General features: G+C 45.1%; 2 protein-coding genes across 5 annotated transcripts in view; one reads left to right on the top strand and one right to left on the bottom strand.

Annotated features, from left to right (window-relative positions):
* The first annotated feature begins 4,925 nt into the window (after positions 1 to 4,925).
* LOC112236776 (SOSS complex subunit C) lies at positions 4,926 to 10,718 on the top strand. Of its 3 annotated transcripts, none has more exons than XM_024405387.2 (5): positions 4,926 to 5,031; positions 7,305 to 7,350; positions 7,553 to 7,649; positions 7,839 to 7,929; positions 10,137 to 10,718. In XM_024405387.2, exons 1-5 carry the CDS (start codon positions 5,023 to 5,025, stop codon positions 10,242 to 10,244), a joined length of 351 nt encoding a protein of 116 aa, XP_024261155.1. In that variant the 5' UTR covers positions 4,926 to 5,022; the 3' UTR covers positions 10,245 to 10,718. The 3 variants fall into 3 exon arrangements, with proteins under 3 accessions (XP_024261155.1, XP_024261157.1, XP_024261156.1); XM_024405388.2 differs by lacking the exon at positions 4,926 to 5,031 and adding an exon at positions 6,946 to 7,103; XM_024405389.2 differs by lacking the exon at positions 7,305 to 7,350 and having other exon boundaries at positions 4,926 to 5,047.
* A 4,105-nt stretch (positions 10,719 to 14,823) lies between these two features.
* Positions 14,824 to 22,634, bottom strand: part of LOC112236781 (uncharacterized protein KIAA1958) — a 50,111-nt gene continuing 42,300 nt past the window's right edge. For both annotated transcript variants that reach the window (XR_006079493.1, XR_006079494.1), the window contains exons 6-7: positions 21,747 to 21,904; positions 14,824 to 15,618 (exon numbers count right to left, since the gene is read on the bottom strand). The gene's annotated coding sequence lies outside the window, so the exon portion shown is untranslated. The remainder of the gene's footprint in view (positions 15,619 to 21,746; positions 21,905 to 22,634) is intronic.

Raw genomic sequence — 22,634 nt, 5'->3', positions numbered from 1 at the left:
GGCACTCATTGTGCTAGCGAGGGGAAACCGAGAACGGATTTACCGGAAAATGTCTTCGTTTCTTGGCCTGAAATTATGGTTTGTTTTGTGATTATTTCCAATCCCGTGTATCAAATGCTGAACCCGCTGGCTGCAACCACACAACCGTCAGGTGACTCGCACCGCGCAGTCTCGGAAGTACAATAACAGTACCGGAAGTAATACAACGCTTGAGCCTGGGGGCGCGTTCGAGTGGATCACTTTTGTCAATTCGGGTGACAATCGTTGGTCAGATGCTTTCAAAGTGTGTTGCATTATTGGGATAAAATTGTCCCACTTGCACCTACATGTCCACTGCATGAACAATACAACCACCAGGGGCGGCAGGTAACCCAGTGGATAGAGCGTTGGGCCTTTAACCTAAAGGTTGATAGATCAAATCCCTGAGCTGAAAAGGTAAAAATCTGTCGTTAACAAGGCAGTTAACTCGCTGTTCCTAGGCCGTCATTGTAAATAATAATTTATTCTTCACTAACTTGCCTGGTTAAATAAATGTGATCAGAGGTTTTGACTGCACATTTCTGTAGTTGCTCCTCACCAGCTGCAACTTGAAGCCATTGCCTGCATTGTGGAAAGCACTAATTGTCAATCAATCATAAGTATTTTTGGTTAACCGATGTGAACGGGACCAAAGACATGACTGAAACAGAAAGCAGTTTGGAGGGAAAGAGGTATTCTGGAGAGAGACGTGCCTTGTGCATCTGAGCCACAATCCCCATATTCTTTGACCATGTCAACCCAGCGGCCTCCTCAATGGATGAGTCCACTGAGACAGGCCTCCTCAATGGATGAGTCCACTGAGACAGGCCTCCTCAAAGGATGAGTCCACTGAGACAGGCCTCCTCAATGGATGAGTCCACTGAGACAGGCCTCCTCAATGGATGAGTCCACTGAGACAGGCCTCCTCAAAGGATGAGTCCACTGAGACAGGCCTCCTCAATGGATGAGTCCACTGAGACAGGCCTCCTCAATGGATGAGTCCACTGAGACAGGCCTCCTCAATGGATGAGTCCACTGAGACAGGCACAAATCAGGCAGCTGTCTCTTGTGCCATGAAAGAAAAATCTTGTTTTCAAATATGGACAACTTTTGTCACACAGTAATTCATATACAGCACCCAAACAGTAGCTGTGCATGTGTAAAGTCACTAAAGCCAAGCCCCCAAAAAAAAAAAAGTCCTATTACAACCTATGTGAAAGTGAAAGGGGGATATCGAGTCAGTTGTAAAGGGAAAGGGGATATCAAGTCAGTTGTAAAGGGAAAGGGGATACCTAGTCTTGGTGGTAGAAGCTGAGACTTATCCTAGACTAAAATGTATTTTCAATAGAGATTGTCCATTGATTAAGCTTTTTAGTCCAGGGATAGACCTTAATCCGTGTCCTGCAAACCTCCCCATAATCTTGGTTGAAGCATTCCTGGCGTTCCACGGTGTAATGCATTACTAATGCTGCCTCCTAGGTCTCGAGGAATTAGGCTGTTTTAAACCATCTTTCCATTAATCACTGGACTGACCTTAAAGAAATCCTTTCAAGAATGTGTTCATTTGTTATCATAGTTTACAGTCATAGTTTGGGTACCATAAGGAGCTTGCTTCCTGTGCTCATCAGCTCAATAGGCCATTCTTTCTTTGCCATATGATCTGAATATGCAACAGAACCCCATATAAATGAATGCACCTATGTACCTATTTAATGCACTGTTTTGACCAAGGCCCATAGGGCTCTGTTTTGACCAAGGCCCATAGGGCTCTGTTTTGACCAAGGCCCATAGGGCTCTGTTTTGACCAAGGCCCATAGGGCTCTGTTTTGACCAAGGCCCATAGGGCTCTGTTTTGACCAAGGCCCATAGGGCTCTGTTTTGACCAAGGCCCATAGGGCTCTGTTTTGACCAAGGCCCATAGGGCTCTGTTTTGACCAAGGCCCATAGGGCTCTGTTTTGACCAAGGCCCATAGGGCTCTGTTTTGACCAAGGCCCATAGGGCTCTGTTTTGACCAAGGCCCATAGGGCTCTGTTTTGACCAAGGCCCATAGGGCTCTGTTTTGACCAAGGCCCACAGGGCTCTGTTTTGACCAAGGCCCATCGGGCTCTGTTTTGACCAAGGCCCATCGGGCTCTGTTTTGACCAAGGCCCATCGGGCTCTGTTTTGACCAAGGCCCATAGGGCTCTGTTTTGACCAAGGCCCATAGGGCTCTGTTTTGACCAAGGCCCATAGGGCTCTGTTTTGACCAAGGCCCATAGGGCTCTGTTTTGACCAAGGCCCATCGGGCTCTGTTTTGACCAAGGCCCATTGCACTGTTTCCCTTCCAGACAAGGCTCCACTGATAGCCAGGTGTAGTGGTGGTAAGGAGTCACTCCATGGTGCCGAAAACAAGGCTCCACTGATAGCCAGGTGTAGTGGTGGTAAGGATTCACTCCATGGTGCTGAAAAGAAAGCTCTGCTGTTGAGACAGCTTTATGTAGAGCAGTAGAGTAGAGGCACTTACAGAAGTTGTACACATGGAGAACATTTTTTTATTCCCGGAACAACAAAACAGTCCAAAACAAAAAGGTTCCTGTTTCGGCAGGATCCGGCTCAAATGAAGCACTGCGGTTGCTGCTTCTTGTCATTGATTTGTTTCATGTTATAGATCAGTGTCAAAACACTGGTTTTAAATGTACAAATGCAGAATCAATATGCTGAAAAGGCCTGTGATATTTTGAAAACCAAACAAAATGACTCTCTACACACAGGCTACATGTGTTACACTTGTGTTCAGATTAGCCCCATTTATATTTTCATTTGTTTAACACTTTTTTGGTTACTACATGGTTCCATATGTGTTATTTCATAGTTTTGATGTCTTCACTATTATTCTACAATGTATAAAAAATAAAGAAAAACCCTTGAATGAGTAGGTGTGTCCAAACTTCTGACTTGTATATTGGGGCAGCAGGTATCCTAGTGGTTAGAGGGGGAGGCAGGTATCCTAGTGGTTAGAGGGGGAGGCAGGTATCCTAGTGGTTAGAGAGGGGTGGCAGGTATCCTAGTGGTTAGAGGGGGAGGCAGGTATCCTAGTGGTTAGAGGGGGAGGCAGGTATCCTAGTGGTTAGAGGAGGAGGCAGGTATCCTAGTGGTTAGAGCATGGAGCCAGTAACCAGCAGGTATCCTAGTGGTTAGAGCATGGAGCCAGTAACCAGCAGGTATCCTAGTGGTTAGAGTGTGGAGCCAGTAACCAGCCGGTATCCTAGTGGTTAGAGTGTGGAGGAGGCAGGTATCCTAGTGGTTAGAGGGGGCAGCAGGTATCCTAGTGGTTAGAGGGGGAGGCAGGTATCCTAGTGGTTAGAGTGTGGAGGAGGCAGGTATCCTAGTGGTTAGAGGGGGCAGCAGGTATCCTAGTGGTTAGAGGGGGCAGCAGGTATCCTAGTGGTTAGAGGGGGCAGCAGGTATCCTAGTGGTTAGAGGGGGCAGCAGGTATCCTAGTGGTTAGAGGGGGGAGGCAGGTATCCTAGTGGTTAGAGCATGGAGCCAGTAACCGAAAGGTTGCTGGATTGAATCTCTGAGCTGACGAGGTCAAAATCTGTCATTCTACCCCTGAACAAGGCAGTTAAACCCCTGGCTGGCCGTCCTTGTAAATAAGAGTTTGTTCTTAACTGACTCGTTAAATTTAAAAACAAATAGAAATATTCCAGACTCATTGCTCATTCTGATATTTCTTTCTTTTTCATTTTTGGATTATGTATGTATTGTTATTTTTTTTATTGCTAGCTATTACTGCACTTTTGGAGCTAGAAATACAAGAATGATATAGGTCGTGTGTCTGAGTTTTGGGTATGTGGTTCAATGAGAGGTTTATGTGGAAGACACATGATACACAAACACAGTTTTATCTGTACCAGGCATTGATCAGGTCATCTTTGGATTATGGGAGTTTTTTTTTTGGATCGGCAGCCAAAACGGTACCACAGCGCCTCGATAGGATACAGTCAACGGCCCTGAGATTGTGTGTTGGTGCCTTCAGGACGACACCTGTTGAGGCATTGCAGGTCGATAGTGGGGAACTGCCACTGAGGATAAGGAAGGACAAACTGGCGTTATTGTACTGGCCCGAGATTGAAAAGGAGTTCAGAAGGACACCCTGCGGTCACGGCAACTGGAGAATGCTGGGAGCAAGTAGTGGGTAAGCAGAGGGCGTGCGGGTGGATAATTGGGCAGAAAGTGGTAGAATATGGACTGAGGGGGAGAGAGAGATTAGGGCCGGCAATTGCATTGGGGAACGTCCCTCCGCGGCTGTTTCTGAAACCAAGTGTAGATGTGGATATGATTGAGGGTAAGAGAGAATGGGGAGAGAACGTGAGACGGCGTTTAAGGATTTTTACAGATGGTTGAAAGGATCCAGTAGGGGTGTGTATCCCAGATTTCAATGTTACGAGTATGTAAGCAGGTGTCAGTGTATACCGCCGAGTTGATGGCCATGATTCTACAGTAGGTTTGAGATGGATAGAGGAGGAGGTGATCTGCTCTGATTGGGCTGCGGTGTTGAGTAGTGTGACGACAGGCAGGTCGGATAGGGGAGACTTGCTTGTGGAGACGATGGTGCTGTTAATGGGATTGGAGAGGATGGAAGTAACTGGGTTCCAGTCCGTGTGGGTGTGGAAATCTGCTGAGGGGCGGACGGCTCATAAGAATGGCTGGATTGGAGTAAATGGAATGGCATCAAACACCATGGAAACCATGGTGAACATGGAAACCATGGTGAACATGGAAACCATGTTTGATATATTCTACACCATTCTACCCATTCCGCTCCAGCCATTACCACGAGCCCATCCTCCACAATGAAGGTGCCACCAGCCTCCTGTGGTGTGGAGGGTAATAAGAAGGCTGATGTGGAGGCTAAGAGTGCTGTGAGGAGAGTGGCGTAGACATTCAGGTCCCACTGGCCCAAATTTTAGTCAAGTCCTTGATCCAGACAAAAGGGCTCAATCTTTGGCAAAGGAAATGGGATGCTGGTGGTAAGGGAAGGCAATAGTACGTTTTTATTTAACTAGGCAAGTCAGTTAAGAACAAATTCTTATTTTCAATGACAGCTTTAAGAACAGTGGGTTAACTGCCTTGTTCACGGGTACAACAACAGACGTTTAACTTGTCAGCTCGGGGGTTTGTTCTAGCAACCTTTCAGTTGCTCGTCCAACACACTAACCACTAGGCTACCTGCCTCCTCTACACTCTAACCACTAGACTACCTGCCTCCCCTACACTCTAACCACTAGGCTACCTGCCTCCCCAGTAACAGAGGAGGTGGGGAGTATGGGGTGTAGGAGAGAGGAAGTTATGTGGAGTAGACTACCTGCCTCCCCTCCACTCTAAGCACTAGACTACCTGCCTCCCCTCCACTCTAACCACTAGGCTACCTGCCTCCCCTCCACTCTAACCACTAGGCTACCTGCCTCCCCTCCACTCTAACCACTAGGCTACCTGCCTCCTCTACACTCTAACCACTAGGCTACCTGCCTCCCCTCCACTCTAACCACTAGGCTACCTGCCTCCCCTACACTCTAACCACTAGGCTACCTGCCTCCCCTACACTCTAACCACTAGGCTACCTGCCTCCTCTACACTCTAACCACTAGGCTACCTGCCTCCCCTCAACTCTAACCACTAGGCTACCTGCCTCCCCAGTAACAGAGGAGGTGGGGAGTATGGGGTGTAGGAGAGAGGAAGTTATGTGGAGTAGACTACCTGCCTCCCCTCCACTCTAACCACTAGGCTACCTGCCTCCCCTCCACTCTAACCACTAGACTACCTGCCTCCTCTACACTCTAACCACTAGGCTACCTGCCTCCTCTACACTCTAACCACTAGACTACCTGCCTCCTCTACACTCTAACCACTAGGCTACCTGCCTCCTCTACACTCTAACCACTAGGCTGCCTGCCTCCTCTACACTCTAACCACTAGACTACCTGCCTCCCCTACACTCTAACCACTAGGCTACCTACCACCTCTACACTCTAACCACTAGGCTACCTGCCTCCCCTACACTCTAACCACTAGGCTACCTGCCTCCCCTCCACTCTAACCACTAGGCTACCTGCCTCCCCTCCACTCTAACCACTAGGCTACCTGCCTCCTCTACACTCTAACCACTAGGCTACCTGCCGCCTCTACACTCTAACCACTAGGCTACCTGCCTCCTCTCCACTCTAACCACTAGACTCCCTGCCTCCCCTCCACTCTAACCACTAGGCTATCTGCCACCTCTACACTCTAACCACTAGGTTACCTGCCTCCTCTACACTCTAACCACTAGGCTACCTGCCTCCTCTACACTCTAACCACTAGGCTACCTGCCTCCTCTACACTCTAACCACTAGGCTACCTACTACCTCTACACTCTAACCACTAGACTACCTGCCTCCCCTCCACTCTAACCACTAGGCTACCTGCCTCCCCAGTAACAGAGGAGGTGGGGAGTATGGGGTGTAGGAGAGAGGAAGTTACGTGGAGTAGGCTACGCTTTGGGAACACAGGTTTGAATGCCACATTGTGGATGATAGGGGGAAATGAAACAGGTCTGTGTGATGAGTGTTTAGCGGCAGAAACGTTGAAACGTGTGTTTTATATTCTGTGAACTGTATAACGTAGATAAGGAGAGATTGTGTGAAAGGGTTAGAGAGGCTGGACGGGGGTTGGGGTTTGGGTGGATTAGTGGGGGAAGGAAAGGGGAAGGGAAGTGGTGTCTAAGGCTCTATTTCACTTTCTTAGAGGAACAGGACTAATGAAGATAATGTAATATTAGGTAGGCAGTCACCGGCCTCACACTCCAGTACAATAGGTGGCGTTGTATGGATCTTAAAAGTTGGATGCGATCCGCCAACCCAATCACAAAGAAGAAGAAGAAGAAGAAGAAGAAGAAGGAGCAAACATTTCGCTGCGCCTGCAGATCTGTGTACTCGACCAAATAAACCTTGATTTGATCGATAGTCCCCAACTTGACAAAAACGATCCGCTCGAACGCGCCCTTAGTTGAAGTGGTCACGTTACTTTTTTTTGTTGATACACGAGTTCAACAGAGAAGTAAAACGTAGTTATGTTTTAGCGGCTTTGTTTCTGTATATAGCAACAAAAATATATATATTTTACGTAGAACTCAAGCATTCTATTCTTTGTAATAGTTATGTAGCTATTTGAACGAATGATGAACATCTGCTTATCCTTGGTCGATTTGTCCCAGTGCTAATGCTAACTAGCCAGCACAGCGCTCTCTGTCTTTTGTGTTGTTTAGGCTGCAGTCACTGTCTCTGACATGGCCTCGCCTGCACCTGGAGCGGGTAAGTCAAGTAGCAGACGGCCGGGTAGTATAGCCGGGTAGTATAGCAAGTAGGTAGCTCTGAGCCAGGGTGTTTTCTGCTGCTTGCTGATGGCGAGTCTTCTTCAAGTAGAACTGGACTACAGTTGGCTTTATTTGTGCTGATACTGCATTTCTGTAATATTATTTTGCTGCTAATCAGTATTTTTTTTTCCTCTACTCAGGATTCCAGAACAAGAACCGTGTTGCCATTTTGGCTGAATTGGACAAGGAGAAGAGACGTTTGATACAGAACTCCTCCATGAATAACCCTGGAGCCAGGTATCTGGAAGCATCTGGTTATGTGTGTGTGTCAGTGACAAACTTTGTCTGCACCCCTTATAGTGAACTACTTTTGAACAGAGCCCTATGAGCCCTGGTCAAAAGTATTGCATTTATATAGGGTGTTGTTTGGGATGTAGACCCAAGTGCAGCCCCTGACCCATATCCCTCCATCCCTCTCACCAACAGCATCCCTCTCTCCAGACCAGCCCTGAATAAAGACTTCAGAGACCACGCGGAGCAGCAGCACATCGCTGCCCAGCAGAAAGCAGCTCTGCAGGTAAGGCCTTGACCTCATTCTAAAATGTCAGAAATGCACCCCTCCCTCCTTGTTTCATCTGGGGTAAGCATAGATCTATAAGTGATTGGACGGGTTAGAGCGAGGTGTTACCTAAACCGACCAATTCAGATCTGGGATTTCTTCAAGGACGGTAGGATGGAAGGATGCATTTCAGAAGTTTGTTGTAGGAGGGTCATAGGTGGCCCCAGAGCCATTCTGCATGATCTCTATAAATACAGTAAGGCGGGGGTCTGCAATATGTGGCCCACAAGTTATTTTTATTTTTAGGTTTAAAAAAGACTAAAATTACTAGGAATTAAACTCATTCTTAGCTTTATGTAGAAAATCTGTTCCCAAATATTCCCAAGACAAAAGAATGAAAAGATTATCTTGACTATCTTAATGTAATCAAAGAGCAACGTGGGATACCTAGTCAGTTGGAAAGGGGGATACCTAGTCAGTTGGAAAGGGGGATACCTAGTCAGTTGGAAAGGGGGATACCTAGTCAGTTGGAAAGGGAAAGGGGATACCTAGTCAGTTGGAAAGGGGGATACCTAGTCAGTTGGAAAGGGGATACCTAGTCAGTTGGAAAGGGGGATACCTAGTCAGTTGGAAAGGGGGATACCTAGTCAGTTGGAAAGGGGGATACCTAGTCAGTTGGAAAGGGGGATACCTAGTCAGTTGGAAAGGGGGATACCTAGTCAGTTGGAAAGGGGGATACCTAGTCAGTTGGAAAGGGGATACCTAGTCAGTTGGAAAGGGGATATCTAGTCAGTTGGAAAGGGGGATACCTAGTCAGTTGGAAAGGGGGATATCTAGTCAGTTGGAAAGGGGGATACCTAGTCAGTTGGAAAGGGGGATACCTAGTCAGTTGGAAAGGGGGATACCTAGTCAGTTGGAAAGGGGGATACCTAGTCAGTTGGAAAGGGAAAGGGGGATATCTAGTCAGTTGGAAAGGGGGATATCTAGTCAGTTGGAAAGGGGGATACCCACTCCAAGTCTCAGAGCGAGTGATGTTTGAAACGCTATTAGCGTGCACCCTGCTAACTAGCTAGCCATTTCACATCACATCGGTTACACCAGCCTCATCTCGGGAGTTGATAGGCTTGAAGTCATAAACCGCAGAGCTGCTGGCAAAATGCACAAAAGTGCTGTTTGAATGAATGCTTCTGAGCTTGCTGGTGCCTACCATCGCTCAGCCAGACTGCTCTATCAAATCATAGACTTAATTATAACATAATAACACACAGAAATACGAGCCTTTGGTCATTAATATGGTCGAATCTGGAAATCATCTCGAAAACAAAACGTTTATTCTTTCAGTGAAATATGGAACCGTTCTGTATTTTATCTAACGGGTGGCATCCATCAGTCTAAATATTCCTGTTACATTGTACAACCTCCAATGTTATGTCATAATTACGTAAAATTCTGGCAAATTAGTTCGCAACGAGCCAGGCGGCCCAAACTGTTGCATATACCCTGACTCTGCGTGCAATGAACGCAAGAGAAGTGACACAATTTCACCTGGTTGATATTGCCTGCTAACCTGGATTTCTTTTAGCTAAATATGCAGGTTTAAAAATATATACTTGTGTATTGATTTTAAGAAAGTCATTGATGTTTATGGTTAGGTGCACATTGGAGCAATGACAGTCCTTTTTCACGAATACGTACCGCATCGATTATATGCAATGCAGGACACGCTATATAAACTAGTAATATCATCAACCATGTGTAGTTAACTAGTGATTATGATTAAGTTTAATGCTAGCTAGCAACTTACCTTGGCTTCTTACTACATTCGCGTAACAGGTGGGCCCCTCGTAAGACAGGTGGGCCCCTCGTAAGGCAGGTGGTTAGAGCGTTGGACTAGTTAACCGTAAGGTTGCAAGATTGAATCCCTGAGCTGACAAGGTAAAAATCTGTTGTTCTGCCCCTGAACAAGGCAGTTAACCCACTGTTTCTAGGCCGTCATTGAAAATAAGAATGTTCTTTTTTTACACAACAAATGTTCTAATCTGGGAGGTAAACTTGATCAAGTATAATATCATTTGTCTGTGTATTCAGATGGAATCAAGGCCAGAATGTACCAGAGGCCACCAAATTAGAGCTTCTTTGTCAAACACAATCTAACCATAGAGGTCACTTTCTACTCTGTGAACTTGTGGAAAACAATCTAATCTTCTTTTATCTTCTGTTTGTAGCATGCCCATGCTCACTCTTCTGGATTCTTCATCACTCAAGACTCATCCTTCGGGAACCTGATCCTCCCGGTGCTGCCCCGTCTAGACCCACCTCCACCAGCAGAATAACAGAACCTTAAGAAGAAAACACCCAACGGCTAAAAGCAGCAGGTGGTTTACAGATCACCTGTTGGGTGTTGACGAATGGCAGCGGACCACAGATCACGTGTTGACGAATGGCAGCGGGGCCACAGATCACCTGTTGGGTGTTGACGAATGGCAGCGCACCACAGATCGGCCCTCATTTTTCCCAACCATTTTGTTGAATTGCCACTGTTCGTCGACACACGGCACATCGTTTAGTGCACATGGCCGACGTTCGTTTCTGGTGTTTTCTCCACGAACAGACATAGTGACAACACTTTGTTACAAGGACTTTCTGAACAAGGTCTTGGATTGTTTGTTGAAGCTAAGGGTCATGTTATTTCTGTCTATTTTTGGTGCACCGTACATCATGTGGTTTTGAAAGACAAATGTCATTTTTCTAACATTTTTTATAAATGGAAAAAAGGCCTAATCAAATAAAGATCAAGTCAACAACAACATTTGGACCTTTTACTTGGGAATTTGCATACTCATTATATTAAACCCAGACGTTATATTGTTACAACATAGAAGGAACCAGGGTTGGGTTTACTGTTTACGTAATTTGATGACAAAACAAATCAATTACGTTATTGTAATTGGATTACAGATACTTTTGAATAATAATAATAATATATTACTTCTTGGATTATTTTTAAATTCCAAAAGGATGTTTGTGAAAAAATACATCGACACCTTTCTATTTCCTCAACATTCAATTCAGGAAAAAAACCGCACGTTTATAGTTTGTTCCACCTGAGCGAGTCTTGACCACACATCAAATGTGTTTGATTGATCCTTTTTATATAATACGAAAGTAACGAGGTAATCAAATTACTGCGTTTGGGTAATCCCAAAATCACATTAGTTATTACAATTTTGGTAGGTAACTAACAGATTATATTTAGAGAGTAATCTACCCAACCCTGGAAGGAACTATGAACATAGCTTGTGAAATAACACATGGAATCATGTAACAAAAAAAGTGTTAAACAAATAAAAAAATATATTTGAGATTCTTCAAAGTAGCCACTCTTTGCCTTGATGACAGCTTTGCATTCTCTCAACCAGCTTCACCCTGAAATGCTTTTCCAACAGTCTTGAAGGAGTTCCCACATATGCTGAGCACTGGTTGGCTGCTTTTCCTTCACTCTGCGGTACAACTCATCCCAAACCATCCCAATTGGGTTGAGGCCGGATGATTGTGGAGGACAGGTCATCTGATGCAGCACTCCATCACTCTCCTTCTTGGTCAAATAGCCCTTACACAGCCTGGAGGGTCATTGTCCTGTTGAAAAACAAATGATAGTCCCACTAAGCCCAAACCAGATGGGATGGCGTATCGCTGCAGAATGCTGTGGTAGCCATGCTGGTTAAGTGTGCCTTGAATTCTAAATAAATCAGTGTCACCAGCAAAGCACCACCACCTCCATGCTTTATGGTGGGAAAAACGCATGCTGAGGTCATCTGTTCACCTACTCTGCGTCTCACAAAGACACGGCAGTTGGAACCAGAAATCTCAAATTTGGACTCATCAGACCAAATTACAGATTTCCACCGGTCTAATGTACATTGCTCATGTTTCTTGGCCCAAGCAAGTCTCTTCTTATTGGTGTCCTTTAGTTGTGGTTTCTTTGCAGCAATTTGACCATGAAGGTCTGATTCACACAGTCTCCTCTGAACAATTGATGTTGAGATGTGTCTGTTACCTGAACTCTGAAGCATTTATTTGGGCTGCAATTTCTGAGGCTGGTAACTCCAATGAACTTATCCTCTGCAGCAGAGGTAACTCTGGGTCTTCCTTTCCTGTGGTGGTCTTCATGAGAGCCAGTTTCATCATAGCGGTTGATGGTTTTTGCGACTGCACTTGAGTTGACTTTCAACGTTCTTGAAATCTTCCAAATTTCATGTCTTAAATTATCCAGAATTTTGTATGTTTTGAATATGGTGTCATTTTGTTCATAAACCATAGAATCAGTACATCAAATCTCTTACCAACTATATATGGCACAGCTGCAAAAAATGTTGGTACTTAAATGAAACTGGTATACTTTTTAATTTATCACAATTTTCTTTAACCAATTTTGGTCTTTAATGCCAACAGACACGTTCCTCACTTTTTCCCCCTTCCACTTTCCTCTTCCATTTTTGTGGTAATGCTGCAATCATTTGGTTGTAATTTTGGGTAGAGCAGACATTTCCATATGTCTGTGTTAGCTGCATGTGTGACATAACTCCACCAGTCCTATTTATGATAACATTTACAAAGATTAGGCCTTTTATTTTTATCCCAAAATGTTTGAATTTTTTTATCAATTAGTTTGAGTTATATAATATTTGTATTTTCTGGTGGATTGAACTGAAATTGCAGAAAAAGGAGAGGTTGTAATCTAAATAAAGGGAGAGGTTATAATCTGAATAAAAGGAGAGGTTGTAATCTGAATAAAGGGAGAGGTTGTAATCTGAATAACGGGAGAGGTTGTAATCTGAACAAAGGGAGAGGTTGTAATCTGAATACAGGGAGAGGTTGTAATCTGAACAAAGGGAGAGGTTGTAATCTGAATAAAGGGAGAGGTTGTAATCTGAACAAAGGGAGAGGTTGTAATCTGAATAAAGTGAGAGGTTGTAATCTGAATAAAGGGAGAGGTTGTAATCTGAATAACAGGATAGGTTGTAATCTGAATAAAGGGAGAGGTTGTAATCTGAATACAGTGAGAGGTTGTAATCTGAATACAGTGAGAGGTTGTAATCTGCATAAAGGGAGAGGTTGTAATCTGAATAAAGGAGAGGTTGTAATCTGAATAAAGGGAGAGGTTGTAATCTGAATAAAGGGAGAGGTTGTAATCTGAATAAAGGGAGAGGTTGTAATCTGAATAAAGGAGAGGTTGTAATCTGAATAAAGGGAGAGGTTGTAATCTGAATAAAGGGAGAGGTTGTAATCTGAATAAAAGGAGAGGTTGTAATCTGAATAAAAGGAGAGGTTGTAACTCTAACTCGACTCTGCCATTCTTGAACATGGGGTGAGACATTCTTACTGATCTGCTAGAGAACCAGCTTGGATTGAAGTATAACTTTTGTATGACTGAAGTCTAGTGAGAGGTCTAACGCTTTAATATGTGCCATGTTATCTGAAGGGACAAGCTACAATTTAGTGTTCTGTCACACACAAGTAAATCAATGCATTTCATTGCCTGGAGATTTAACTTTAAATGGTTGCAAGTATGGCCTCCTTGTCTCTGTTGATGCTGTAGATTTGTTTATTGTCCAATGGGAATGTCTTGTGCTTTAGTCCGACCCCTCAGAAACACAGAGGTCGGAGTAGAGGGCAGCCATACTACAACACCCGTTGAGCAGGACACTCAGATTATTTTTTTTATTGGGGGGTGTTTCTGTTGGTCAACAGGAAGGTGGACCCGTTTCCTTGTGGTGATTCATAGTCTGGACTAATCTCTCGATGAGGCAGTTCGTTGCAGGGTGATACAGCGCTGATTTTGATGTGATGGATTCTGTTGCTTCAATGAATGACCGGAACTCTTCAAACACCAGCTGGGGGACATTATCACTAACGAGTTGCGTTGGCAAGCCGAAGCGACTGAATATTGACTAACTTTTTGATGGCTCTCTGCTGAAGTGTTCTTCATCACTGCAACCTCAGGCCATTTGCTGTGTGACTAGGAACATACGATCCTCCAGTCTAGGGTTTTCCAAACTCGGTCCCAGGGCCCACCCTGGGTGCAGGTTTCTGGTGTTTTTGCCCCTAGCAAAACTCATCATCAAGCTTTGATTATTTTAAACAGCTGTGTAGTGTTAGGGGCAAAAAAAAAAACATGCACCCAGGGAGGAACCCTGGACAGAGTTTAGGAAACCTTGCTCCAGTAGGACTCGCTGCCAAGGCCCCTCTGGGAAGTCCCATGAGTGTAGCAGCGCTAGCTAAGGCACGTTCCTCGTCATGTGACATGCAGAACAACACTTGGCCTAGTCTTTGATAACTGCATCCTGGCCACCAGAAGTAGCTGCGTGCAATCTCCTTCATTCGCACCATGCCACAGTGCCCTGAATAGAGCTCTTCAAGGAGCTGCATGATGACTCGGAAAGCCCCAGGGCATTCCAGACTGAACTGTGAGCTCGTTTCTTCTCACCGGGTAAGGATTTAGGCTGTCCCGACAGCTCTCCTCCTTTGCCACGAGTGACAATGTACACAACCTCAGACATCACTGGATCAGTACGGGTGCCCTAAAGGAGCAAACTAAAATATCAACACGTCTCATCTCAATTAGCCCTAAAATCCCTAGTTTGAACGCACCTGTTTTTCTGGAAGCTGTGCCATTTCCTTCCACGTGAGCCAGCCCTCTAGCAGTTCGAGTTCCAACCAATGAGCTTCAACCCCTCGCCATTTGAGTGACAGCTAGCAAGATGCGCACACACAGCGAGCGCAGTGACACAATTGCGTACTATCAGAGACCCCTTTTGGCTCATGAGCGCTACTTTCAAAACTACTGGATAAAAAGTATACAAAAGTACCGGAGAATCTCTTTAAAAACAACACTACATAGACCATCAAAAGTACTGGAGAATCTCTTTAAAAACAATTACATAGACCACCAAAAGTACCGGAAAATCTTTTGACAAAAATAAGATCCTTATTTGAATAGTATTTTCCAATGTTGTTCTCCACTACTAAAACACTTCAAAGCATTAGCACATCGTTCAAAAGACGAAATAAATGTTACACATTACAGTAAATCAAACATTTGTGCACTACAATGTGTTTTTTAATGATAGTCATGGTGTCTGTCATCATTGATGGGTTAAGGTCATAGTGGGGGTGGCCAGACAAATGGAATGGAGCAATAACAACATTTCACTTGTTTTGAAATGGCAGTCGAGCATCACTGGGGATCAGAGGGCAAGCCTGGTCCCAGACCTGTTTGTGCCGTCCTTCCAACTTGGCATGACAACACAAACAGATCTGTGGACCAGGCTTTTATCATAAGGACAAGACAGACCAACACGAGAACGTAGGCCGTACACAGCCGTCCCATTGCCTTTGACCACAGAACATCGGCCCCCATTTTCTGTTCATTTCCTGACGATTCTACATGTTAAAATTGCCACCGTTTGTCAAAACACCGAGCAGGTAATCTACCGCAGATGGTGTTGGTCTGGTTTGTCCTACAGGCATCCGAGGACACACCTTCCGTCTCTGGGGTTATTTGCTGACTATGGGCAGTAGGTCTCCCTTGGTTTTCATGGTTTTGATCTTGGCTCTGATGGTGTCGTCCATGGCCTGCCTGCAGCGGTGGGCGTAGTGAGCCAGCGTCTCCTCTTTCTCGTCCCAAGGTGGCAGAGCGTGGAACACCTAGGATTAAATAATACTTTATTAACCCCCAAAGGACCTGCTAATACATACAACACCTGCTAATACATACAACACCTGCTAATACATACACCACCAGCTAATACATACACCACCTGCTAATACATACACCACCTGCTAATACATACAACACCAGCTAATACATACACCACCTGCTAATACATACAACACCTGCTAATACATACAACACCTGCTAATACATACAACACCAGCTAATACATACACCTGCTAATACATACACCTGCTAATACATACAACACCAGCTAATACATACAACACCAGCTAATACATACAACACCTGCTAATACATACAACACCTGCTAATACATACAACACCTGCTAATACATACAACACCTGCTAATACATACAACACCAGCTAATACATACAACAGCTGCTAATACATACAACACCTGCTAATACATACAACACCAGCTAATACATACAACAGCTGCTAATACATACAACACCTGCTAATACATACACCACCTGCTAATACATACACCACCTGCTAATACATACAACAGCTGCTAATACATACAACACCAGCTAATACATACAACACCAGCTAATACATACAACACCTGCTAATACATACAACACCTGCTAATACATACACCAGCTAATACATACAACACCAGCTAATACATACAACACCAGCTAATACATACAACAGCTGCTAATACATACAACACCTGCTAATACATACACCACCTGCTAATACATACAACAGCTAATACATACAACACCAGCTAATACATACAACACCAGCTAATACATACAACACCTGCTAATACATACACCACCAGCTAATACATACAACACCAGCTAATACATACAACACCTGCTAATACATACACCACCTGCTAATACATACACCTGCTAATACATACACCACCTGCTAATACATACAACACCTGCTAATACATACACCAGCTAATACATACAACACCAGCTAATACATACACCACCTGCTAATACATACAACACCTGCTAATACATACAACACCTGCTAATACATACAACACCTGCTAATACATACACCACCAGCTAATACATACAACACCTGCTAATACATACACCACCTGCTAATACATACAACACCTGCTAATACATACAACACCTGCTAATACATACAACACCTGCTAATACATACACCACCTGCTAATACATACAACACCTGCTAATACATACAACACCTGCTAATACATACAACACCTGCTAATACATACAACACCTGCTAATACATACAACACCTGCTAATACATACAACACCTGCTAATACATACAACACCTGCTAATACATACAACACCTGCTAATACATACAACACCAGCTAATACATACAACACCTGCTAATACATACAACACCTGCTAATACATACAACACCTGCTAATACATACAACACCTGCTAATACATACAACACCAGCTAATACATACAACACCAGCTAATACATACAACACCTGCTAATACATACAACACCAGCTAATACATACACCACCAGCTAATACATACAACACCTGCTAATACATACAACACCTGCTAATACATACAACACCTGCTAATACATACAACACCTGCTAATACATACAACACCTGCTAATACATACACCACCTGCTAATACATACAACACCAGCTAATACATACAACACCTGCTAATACATACACCAGCTAATACATACAACACCTGCTAATACATACACCACCTGCTAATACATACAACAGCTGCTAACTCAAATCCTTCTGTTCACCTGATTTAGAACTCCTCACAATCAAATGTAGACCGCATTATCTACCAAGAGAATTCTCTTCGATTATAATCACAGCCGTATATATCCCCCAAGCAGACACATCGATGGCTCTGAACGAACTTTATTTAACTCTCTGCAAACTGGAAACGATTTATCCGGAGGCTGCATTCATTGTAGCTGGGGATTTTAACAAGGCTAATCTGAAAACAAGACTCCCTAAATTTTATCAGCATATCGATTGCGCAACCAGGGGTGGAAAGACCCTGGATCATTGTTACTCTAACTTCCGCGACGCATATAAGGCCCTGCCCCGCCCCCTTTCGGAAAAGCTGACCACGACTCCATTTTGTTGATCCCTGCCTACAGACAGAAACTAAAACAAGAAGCTCCCACGCTGAGGTCTGTCCAACGCTGGTCCGACCAAGCTGACTCCACACTCCAAGACTGCTTCCATCACGTGGACTGGGAGATGTTTCGTATTGCGTCAGACAACAACATTGACGAATACGCTGATTCGGTGTGCGAGTTCATTAGAACGTGCGTTGAAGATGATTAAAACATTCCCTAACCAGAAACCTTGGATTGATGGCAGCATTCGTGTGAAACTGAAAACACGAACCACTGCTTTTAATCAGGGCAAGGTGTCTGGTAACATGGCTGAATACAAACAGTGCAGCTATTCCCTCCGCAAGGCTATTAAACAAGCTAAGCGTCAGTACAGAGACAAAGTAGAATCTCAATTCAACGGCTCAGACACAAGAGGCATGTGGCAGAGTCTACAGTCAATCACGGACTACAGGAAGAAACCCAGCCCAGTCACGGACCAGGATGTCTTGCTCCCAGGCAGACTAAATAACTTTTTGCCCGCTTTGAGGACAATACAGTGCCACTGACACGGCCTGCAACGAAAACATGCGGTCTCTCCTTCACTGCAGCCGAAGTGAGTAAGACATTTAAACGTGTTAACCCTCGCAAGGCTGCAGGCCCAGACGGCATCCCCAGCCGCGCCCTCAGAGCATGCGCAGACCAGCTGGCCGGTGTGTTTACGGACATATTCAATCAATCCTTATACCAGTCTGCTGTTCCCACATGCTTCAAGAGGGCCACCATTGTTCCTGTTCCCAAGAAAGCTAAGGTAACTGAGCTAAACGACTACCGCCCCGTAGCACTCACATCCGTCATCATGAAGTGCTTTGAGAGACTAGTCAAGGACCATATCACCTCCACCCTACCTGACACCCTAGACCCACTCCAATTTGCTTACCGCCCAAATAGGTCCACAGACGATGCAATCTCAACCACACTGCACACTGCCCTAACCCATCTGGACAAGAGGAATACCTATGTGAGAATGCTGTTCAACGACTACAGCTCGGCATTCAACACCATAGTACCCTCCAAGCTCGTCATCAAGCTCGAGACCCTGGGTCTCGACCCCGCCCTGTGCAACTGGGTTCTGGACTTCCTGACGGGCCGCCCCCAGGTGGTGAGGGTAGGCAACAACATCTCCTCCCCGCTGATCCTCAACACTGGGGCCCCACAAGGGTGCGTTCTGAGCCCTCTCCTGTACTCCCTGTTCACCCACGACTGCGTGGCCATGCACGCCTCCAACTCAATCATCAAGTTTGCGGACGACACAACAGTGGTAGGCTTGATTACCAACAACGACGAGACGGCCTACAGGGAGGAGGTGAGGGCCCTCGGAGTGTGGTGTCAGGAAAATAACCTCACACTCAACGTCAACAAAACTAAGGAGATGATTGTGGACTTCAGGAAACAGCAGAGGGAACACCCCCCATCCACATCGATGGAACAGTAGTGGAGAGGGTAGCAAGTTAAGTTCCTCGGCATACACATCACAGACAAACTGAATTGGTCCACTCACACAGACAGCATCGTGAGGAAGGCGCAGCAGACCCTCTTCAACCTCAGGAGGCTGAAGAAATTTGGCTTGTCACCAAAAGCACTCACAAACTTCTACAGATGCACAATCGAGAGCATCCTGGCGGGCTGTATCACCGCCTGGTATGGCAACTGCACCGCCCTCAACCGTAAGGCTCTCCAGAGGGTAGTGAGGTCTGCACAACGCATCACCGGGGGCAAACTACCTGCCCTCCAGGACACCTACACCACCCGATGCTACAGGAAGGCCATAAAGATCATCAAGGACATCAACCACCCGAGCCACTGCCTGTTCACCCCGCTGTCATCCAGAAGGCGAGGTCAGTACAGGTGCATCAAAGCTGGGACCGAGAGACTGAAAAACAGCTTCTATCTCAAGGCCATCAGACTGTTAAACAGCCACCACTAACATTGAGTGGCTACTGCCAACACACTGTCAATGACACTGACTCTACTCCAGCCACTTTAATAATGGGAATTGATGGGAAATGATGTAAATATATCACTAGCCACTTTAAACAATGCTACCTTATATAATGTTACTTACCCTACATTATTCATCTCATATGCATACGTAGATACTGTACTCTATATCATCGACTGCATCCTTATGTAATACATGTATCACTAGCCACTTTAACTATGCCACTTGGTTTACATACTCATCTCATATGTATATACTGTACTCGATATCATCTACTGTATCTTGCCTATGCTGCTCTGTACCATCACTCATTCATATATCCTTATGTACATATTCATTATCCCCTTACACTGTGTATAAGACAGTAGTTTTTTTTTTTTTTTGGAATTGTTAGTTAGATTACTTGTTCGTTATTACTGCATTGTCGGAACTAGAAGCACAAGCATTTCGCTACACTCGCATTAACATCTGCTAACCATGTGTATGTGACAAATAAAATTTGATTTGATTTGATTTGATAATACATACAACAGCTGCTAATACATACACCTGCTAATACATACACCACCTGCTAATACATACAACACCAGCTAATACATACAACAGCTGTAGTGGCGATTTCCTATGAAAAGCCACTGGCACATGAGAGACACGTCCATAACAATCAGCTTTCCAAACATGACTCTTTCGAGGGGGAAAGTTCCCATTTGTGTATATAAAATATAAATAGCTTCCAAACACATATTCCTATAGAAAAGGTGCAGAGAGATGCATTCTATCAGCTATATATGTGTGTGCTGTGTGTGCTCTCCTCTCACATGTACACATGTACTAACCCTTCCTCTCACCTGTACTAACCCTTCCTCTCACCTGTACTAACCCTTCCTCTCACCTGTACTAACCCTTCCTCTCACATGTACTAACCCTTCCTCTCACCTGTACTAACCCTTCCTCTCACCTGTACTAACCCTTCCTCTCACCTGTACTAACCCTTCCTCTCACCTGTACTAACCCTTCCTCTCACCTGTACTAACCCTTCCTCTCACCTGTACTAACCCTTCCTCTCACCTGTACTAACCCTTCCTCTCACCTGTACTAACCCTTCCCTCTCACCTGTACTAACCCTTCCTCTCACCTGTACTAACACTTCCTCTCACCTGTACTAACACTTCCTCTCACCTGTACTAACACTTCCTCTCACCTGTACTAACACTTCCTCTCACCTGTACTAACACTTCCTCTCACCTGTACTAACCCTTCCTCTCACCTGTACCTAACCCTTCCTCTCACCTGTACTAACCCTTCCTCTCACCTGTACTAACCCTTCCTCTCACCTGTACTAACACTTCCTCTCACCTGTACTAACACTTCCTCTCACCTGTACTAACACTTCCTCTCACCTGTACTAACCCTTCCTCTCACCTGTACTAACCCTTCCTCTCACCTGTACTAACCCTTCCTCTCACCTGTACTAACCCTTCCTCTCACCTGTACTAACACTTCCTCTCACCTGTACTAACCCTTCCTGGTCAACTGTACTAACCCTTCCTCTCACCTGTACTAACCCTTCCTCTCACCTGTACTAACCCTTCCTCTCACCTGTACTAACCCTTCCTCTCACCTGTACTAACCCTTCCTCTCACCTGTACTAACCCTTCCTGGTCACCTGTACTAACCCTTCCCTCTCACCTGTACTAACCCTTCCTCTCACCTGTACTAACCCTTCCTCTCACCTGTACTAACCCTTCCTCTCACCTGTACTAACCCTTCCTCTCACCTATACTACCTATACACACACACACACGAGACCAGTGACCCATGACCCCAACAAATAGTGCCCTCTAATGTCCAAAACAAGTCAAAATAACCCTGGACAGACAATATATACACAACTCATAAACCAAAATGGCCCCTACAACACTGAATAAATACAATGACAGACACAAATGCTAAAAACCTAATCCCAGACTAAAAACCTCAATGGAGAGCCTTAGATTAAAATGTCCCCATCGGATGATAAGAAGGATTTACCTCCGGAGCGGCCAGGCTCAGCTCGGCGATGGCGGCCGTCCGTGAGATGGTGTTGCGGTCGACGCCCACGCGGTCGAACGCCACCTTCATGGAGACGCTGCGTCTGAACTCCTGCAGGGCCGCCATGTACCTGGCGATGACGCCCACCACGTTCTTCACTGGGGAGAGAGACAGGACCGACGGGGTTAAGTAATAGTAAAACAAATGCATTTTTTTGTTTAAAATGCTGATTTCTCAACTCTTTATTTGACATGTTTCAGTGTGAGGGATGGAGATGTACTAGAGAGCTCATCTCCTATCTTCGCATTGGCCACTTCTGTGATTCAGCGCCATCACCAGGCTTTGGTCCAAGTGCGCCCTCTATCCAACTCTATGGTATTGGGTACAGTACTGTAGTCCTGACTCTGTTTAAGGGCCATCTACAGTACTGTAGTCCCGACTCTGTTTAAGGGCCATCTACAGTACTGTAGTCCCGACTCTGTTTAAGGGCCATCTACAGTACTGTAGTCCCGACTCTGTTTAAGGGCCATCTACAGTACTGTAGTCCCGACTCTGTTTAAGGGCCATCTACAGTACTGTAGTCCTGACTCTGTTTAAGGGCCATCTACAGTACTGTAGTCCCGACTCTGTTTAAGGGCCATCTACAGTACTGTAGTCCCGACTCTGTTTAAGGGCCATCTACAGTACTGTAGTCCCGACTCTGTTTAAGGGCCATCTACAGTACTGTAGTCCCGACTCTGTTTAAGGGCCATCTACAGTACTGTAGTTCCGACTCTGTTTAAGGGCCATCTACAGTACTGTAGTCCCGACTCTGTTTAAGGGCCATCTACAGTACTGTAGTCCCGACTCTGTTTAAGGGGTATCTACAGTACTGTAGTCCTGACTCTG

Source organism: Oncorhynchus tshawytscha, linkage group LG20 (genome assembly GCF_018296145.1).
Source record: "Oncorhynchus tshawytscha isolate Ot180627B linkage group LG20, Otsh_v2.0, whole genome shotgun sequence".
Lineage (NCBI taxonomy): Eukaryota > Metazoa > Chordata > Actinopteri > Salmoniformes > Salmonidae > Oncorhynchus > Oncorhynchus tshawytscha.
This window is presented reverse-complemented; position numbering and strand designations above follow the sequence as displayed.

Bases quoted from the DNA above. Each gene is read 5' to 3' on its own strand.
- LOC112236776 (XM_024405387.2), top strand. The intron at 7,351-7,552 runs GTAAGTCAAGTA...TCCTCTACTCAG, and splicing joins CTCGCCTGCACCTGGAGCGG to GATTCCAGAACAAGAACCGT. The intron at 7,650-7,838 runs GTATCTGGAAGC...TCTCACCAACAG, and splicing joins ATGAATAACCCTGGAGCCAG to CATCCCTCTCTCCAGACCAG.